Below are 5,600 nucleotides of genomic sequence, written 5' to 3'. Positions count from 1 at the left end.
AGTTTGGTGCACAGAGGTACCACCAGATGCAACATTTGTCACACTTACACTAGAGCACACATTACATAAACTGTGTAAATTGTGCCCCCTGAATATAATAGTGCTACGCACTGTGCTCCCAAGCTCTAAGGCTGGTTTCACACAGGGTGGATTTGCCGTGGAAATTCTGTCCGGAATTTTGCCATGGCTAATCTGCCTGCGGCTGCTAATCCCGGGATTATCCAGCCATATGGAGAAGATTTCTCAGAAATCTCGTTCACACGGGACGGCGAATCCGTTGCGGCGCAGATTCACTGGCCGCAGCATGTCCATTCCTTTTTTTCCCACTGCGGCTGGCGCTGCCATACAGGGAGCACCGAAAAAGCGTGTGGCCAAGCTGCTTCAAAACCTGTGGCTAAGTGCCACGGGTTTTGAAGCAGAGCTTTCCCAGCAGAAATCTTGCCGGTTTCCGCTGTGGCCAAACTGCAAGAATTCCGCTGGGAATACGCCGTATGAGAACCCAGCCTAAGGGTATCACACACTGTGAACCTGAGAGTATTATTGTATCTTGTCACAACCAGCAGAATGGGTGGAGACCTAGTAATGGGCTGCATCCGCCCAGTGTACGCCCACATGCTGCAGATTGGCTGCCTGCAGGAAGGTCCTAGCAGCATGGCATTTACTTAATGGTGGGATGGACGGTTAGGATTAGGGGGTTGTTTCAGTGTTAGGCTAATAATGTAATCCTAACACTGAAACAAACCCTAACCCTCCATGGCAGGCATAAGTCATTCACGGATGGGAGATGACGCTGCTAACCTGAACTCCTCTCCAGCCTTCGCCCTGGTGCACCCTCACTCAGTGTCATGCTGCGCTGTTCCTGGAGTGTTCTTGCACTCTTCCTGCTCCCCTGCAGCCTTCCTGGCACCCTGACTCCCCGCAGTGTTCCCCTCCCTCACTGTGACTCAACGCTGTCATGTGCAGTGTTACTGCAGTGTCCTTGCTCCCCCCCAGCCATACCCACTGCCTCTCCATCCCTCTACCTCAATCTCACCCAGCGCTCTGCAGTCCAAGATGCAGCGCCACTGCTCCCTTACTGTCCGCCGCCGCTCTCAGGTCTCATGTACTGCCATGGAAGCTGCTGCCGTGGCTCTCTGATCCCACATGTTGCCATGGAAGCCGGAGAGCAAACCGCTGTGCCACCGGGGAAGCCGCTACTAGTGAGTAGCAGGACCTGAGAGCCTGAGCACAGGGAGGCAGCCCTGCAGCCAATCAAATATTGGTGGTGTGCCCAGGCTGTCAAGCAGCCTGTATCTTGTCACCACCCACACTTCTGGTGGTGACAAGATAGAATAATACCGAACCTGAATATAATAGTGCTACACACACTATGCCACTGAATATAATAGTGCTACAAACACTGTGCTCCCTGAAATATAATACTGCTAGACACTGTAACACCTGAAAACAATAGTGCTAAACACTGTCCCTCTTAAAAATCTAAACATTACACACAGTATGACCCTGAAATCAAGTGGTAGTGGGACACACTATGTCTACTGAAACTAATACCTTTATACACTGTGCCCCCTTAATCCAATACAATTACACACAATATCCCCCTGAATATAATTGTGCACTCACTGTATCCCTTGAGCCTCCTTAAAATCATTTTGCTGTACATATTGTGTCCCCTGATTATAAGAGTCCCAAACTATGGCCCCTGAATATAAGTGTCCCCATAAATCAGTGCCACACATAATAACCCACAAAAAAGTGCAACACATTGCATTGTGTTTCGCAAACACAAAAAAATCACTGTTCATGCCACCCTCATTTTATAAGCGTGATGACATCATTGTGCCACCTGTATCTTGTCAGGCGGCGCTGAATGGCAAGGCAGCTTGCAGCTAAGGGCACTTGTGCACTCGCTTGTGAGTGTTCAGACACTTTCTAACTCAATTTTATCTGAGTCCTACAGATACAGTTAAATCATGGAGCTGGGGTGCCACCATATCGTTTGCCAGACAGGTTTCCATGCAAATTCATTCAAAAAGTCATTTTCAATAGGAACGACTGCATCTTTACACCAGACACTTTTGATCAACTGGCAACTATTTTTAGGGGAGCTGAAATGAAAGGACTAGTGATTAGTAAGTGATTTATCTACAATCACCCTGTTGTTGGCCATATTAAAACAGCAGCAGCTTGCTTGCAGACAGATCGGGCTGACTGCAGCTTAAGATGATATCAACAGACAGACTGCAGCCAGAGGAGAGGGACAAGCCGGAAAATGTGTGTATCAGCTGTTTTATTATTGTACACTACAGGGGACCCGTTAGACTGTCCTTTCAGATAACCCCTTTAAACAATTCTTCTGCTTCACCTGGAACACATGTACAATACAAATGAACTAGTAGCAATCGCTTCCTTCTGAACCTGAAGGAATCAAGTTGATCCAGGATCAATCAAATTCATCAATGTCTACATAATTTTAGATTTTGTTTAATTATGGAATCAGATGGTGTGGATTGTGATCTTTCAATGTGGATCAGAAGAAAGAGGTTACTCCTGAAGTCAGCAATTGCTAATTTACTGTAATTTAGCCCATGCTTACTTGTTATGCCCCTAATAGAGGAATCTATGGGAAACCCAACAAGGCAGATTAATTAAGAGACAGGGCACACATTGATTTAAACAAAGCAATCTTTACTTGACAGCGTAATCAGCGGTACAATCACCTTAACTTGGCACATAGTTCCAGAACATTATAATACAGTTTCAATACACGGCAACATGATCTATAGTACTTAACAATACAGAATGTTGAATCATGGTAACAAAGTTGTGGGCTGCATTCCCACGAAAATATATCGGCTCGGTTTTCACGCCGAGCCGATATACGTTGTCCTCATGTGTGTGTGTGGGGGGGAGGGATGGAAGAGCCAGGAGCGGGAACTGAGCTCCCGCCCCCTATCTGCCTCCTCTCCGCCCCTCTGCACTATTTGCAATGGGGAGAGGTGGGATGGGGGCGGGGTTAATTCGCTGAACTTAGCCCCACCCTGCCTTCTTTCATTGCAAATAGTGCAGAGGGTCGGAGAGGAGGCAGAGAGGGGGCGGGAGCTCAGTTCCTGCTCCTGGCTCTTCCATCCTCCCCCCCCCCCTGCAGATGGGGAGGACGTATATTGGCTCGGCGTGAAAACCAAACCAATATACGTTCGGGGGAATGCAGCCTTAGGGTGCTCTTAGACTAAGCGATTTATCAGTCGCACGAGTGAATGATGACACAGTTCGCTTGTTCAGACAGTCAGATTAATCCATCGCTTTTCCACTTGTAAGTTTTTCAGTCATTCACATCCATTGTACCAGTGGATGAAAACAATTGAACAAGAAGTATTTCAACCCAACAGTTACTGAACGATCCAACAATGATTTGTATGCCTGTGTGAAATGAACAATAAGTGAATGAATTATCATTCATCATATGATCGTTATCTGTGTTGGCACTGTACAATTCAAATTCGAACATTCAAGCAATTTTTTTTTTTTTAGCAATAATTGTTTAGAGTAAAAGTACCCGTAGATTTTCAGTCCTTGCTGGATAACGCCACACTCTCACACTTTACTTTGCAGGCTGTTTTTAACTACCTACAAAATTCTCCACAGTTTACAATGGTTAGCACTCGCAGCCTCTTGATGGTGGACTTCCTGTCTCTCTCTGTAACATACCAGGTCTACAACCACAGCTCCGTAACCTCTAGCTTGGACTGATTGGAGCAAATTCTGTGCTGATCAGGAGGCTAAAGAGCTTTGACAGCACAGTGTTTTTGGCTGTACCCAACAACTCAGCGGGTATTCCAGGGCTCTCACACAGCACGTCAATTCAGCCCACTGCTAACTTTGGCTCAGACCTAATGCATTACCTGCACACTCAACTACTGCAACCAACACAGCAACAACATATGTGCCACATCCTGCCTTTTGTACCATTTGCTCAGCAGATGCACATGCTCTACCTAACATAGTACTCAGCTATGCAAACCCTACAAATGGCTACTGTGAGTGGGATTATTACTACTAATGTCCGTAAGGGCCGCAACAGACAATGTTACATTAAAGCAGTTGCATAATACACATTAGCAACACATAATATACCTTAGCAGTTATGTAATAATCCTCAGTAACTATAGCATTTTCCCTAACAGACATCAGTATTTATATCACTTTTCACAAACAGTATCAGTATTCTACGTCTCTCTAAATAAACTCTAGCAAGCATGGCAATTGACTAACTACTTGGTGAATGTAGTTGATAACTGAGACAGTAGAATTATAAACCCTGAAATTTATGGTGGTGCTACCTAGTGTACTACCAATTGGTCGTGGTTAATGCCCAAGTCAGGAAATGTTTAATGTTGCACTAGTTTTTGTGACATTGCATCCTCTTCAATTGATTGCGGATGGCATTTTTCACATCCTTGTTCCTCATACTATATATAAAAGGGTTCAACATTGGAGTTACTGCTGTATACAGAACAGGCACTACCTTGTCTATTTCATTGGCGAAATTACTAGATTGTTTTGAGTGGGGTCGTAGATACATGAACATCACAGTCCCGAAGAATAGGGTGACAACAGTTAGGTGGGAGGCACATGTTGAGAAGGATTTTTGCCTCCCTTGTGATGAAGAAATCCTCAGAATGTTTGAGATGATATGGACATATGAGATTATAATCAAGTAGAAGCAACCCATAGCAATAATTGCTCCCGTGATGTATATAGATAACTCATTAAGAAAGGTATCTCCACAAGATATTCGTATGAAAGCAGGCACCTCACAAAAATAATGGTTGACGTTGACACGCTTGCAGTATGGGAGTTGGAATGTAAGTATCGCCTGCACACTAGAGTTGATGAATCCAACACTCCATGCCCCTGCGACTAAGTAAAAACACAAGGTTTTGTTCATTATGGTATTATAATGCAATGGTCTACAAATAGCGGCAAATCTATCATAGGCCATGGCTGCAATTATTATACTTTCTGCAGCTCCCATAGCTAAGGAGAAGCAAATCTGTGTTGCACATCCCACTAAAGAAATACTTTTGTCGTTGGCCAAGGTGTTCATAAGAAGAACAGGAACTACGGAGGAGGAGAAGACAATGTCAATGATAGAGAGGTTAGTCAGAAAAAAGTACATGGGGCTCTGTAGACTTGGATTAAGCCTCACAATGACGATTAGCAGAAGGTTTCCAGATATGGTCATTAAATACATTAGCAAAAATATGACGAAAAATAGGACTTTTAGTTGAGGGTCAGTAGACAACCCAAGCAAAATGAATCTGTGTGAAGTAGTTTGGTTTAGTTGTTCCATAACATTCAGATGGGTTTCCATATGCAATGAAAAAAAATAAACAAAATATTAGTTTCCAACCTTTTTCTGAAAATGTAGGAAATGAACATGTAAGAGGCAGAGAAGTATTGCAAATTAACAGCCAGGGGGATCACCCAATGTTAGAGGCATTGATGGACTACCTAGAAGTAAATCTATTACACTGAAAAGAAGATACTAAGTAAAGATGATTACAAAGAAGTTGGTCACTCACAGTAGATATCTACAA

The 5,600-nt window shown here is 44.1% G+C and overlaps 1 protein-coding gene across 1 annotated transcript; it reads right to left on the bottom strand.

Annotated features, from left to right (window-relative positions):
• Nucleotides 1–4,399: 4,399 nt before the first annotated feature.
• On the bottom strand, nt 4,400–5,353 carry LOC136571940 (olfactory receptor 5AR1-like). Its single transcript, XM_066572559.1, has one exon. The coding sequence runs from the start codon at nt 5,351–5,353 to the stop codon at nt 4,400–4,402; it is 954 nt and encodes a 317-aa protein (XP_066428656.1).
• Nucleotides 5,354–5,600: the final 247 nt, after the last annotated feature.

The sequence above is a fragment of the Eleutherodactylus coqui genome, chromosome 6 (genome assembly GCF_035609145.1).
Source record: "Eleutherodactylus coqui strain aEleCoq1 chromosome 6, aEleCoq1.hap1, whole genome shotgun sequence".
Classification (NCBI taxonomy): domain Eukaryota; kingdom Metazoa; phylum Chordata; class Amphibia; order Anura; family Eleutherodactylidae; genus Eleutherodactylus; species Eleutherodactylus coqui.
The sequence above is the reverse complement of the archived record's forward strand: the minus strand, read 5'-3'. Positions and strand labels throughout refer to the sequence as shown.

Bases quoted from the DNA above. Each gene is read 5' to 3' on its own strand.
- LOC136571940 (XM_066572559.1), bottom strand. From the start codon at position 5,353: ATGGAACAACTAAACCAAACTACTTCACACAGATTCATTTTGCTTGGG.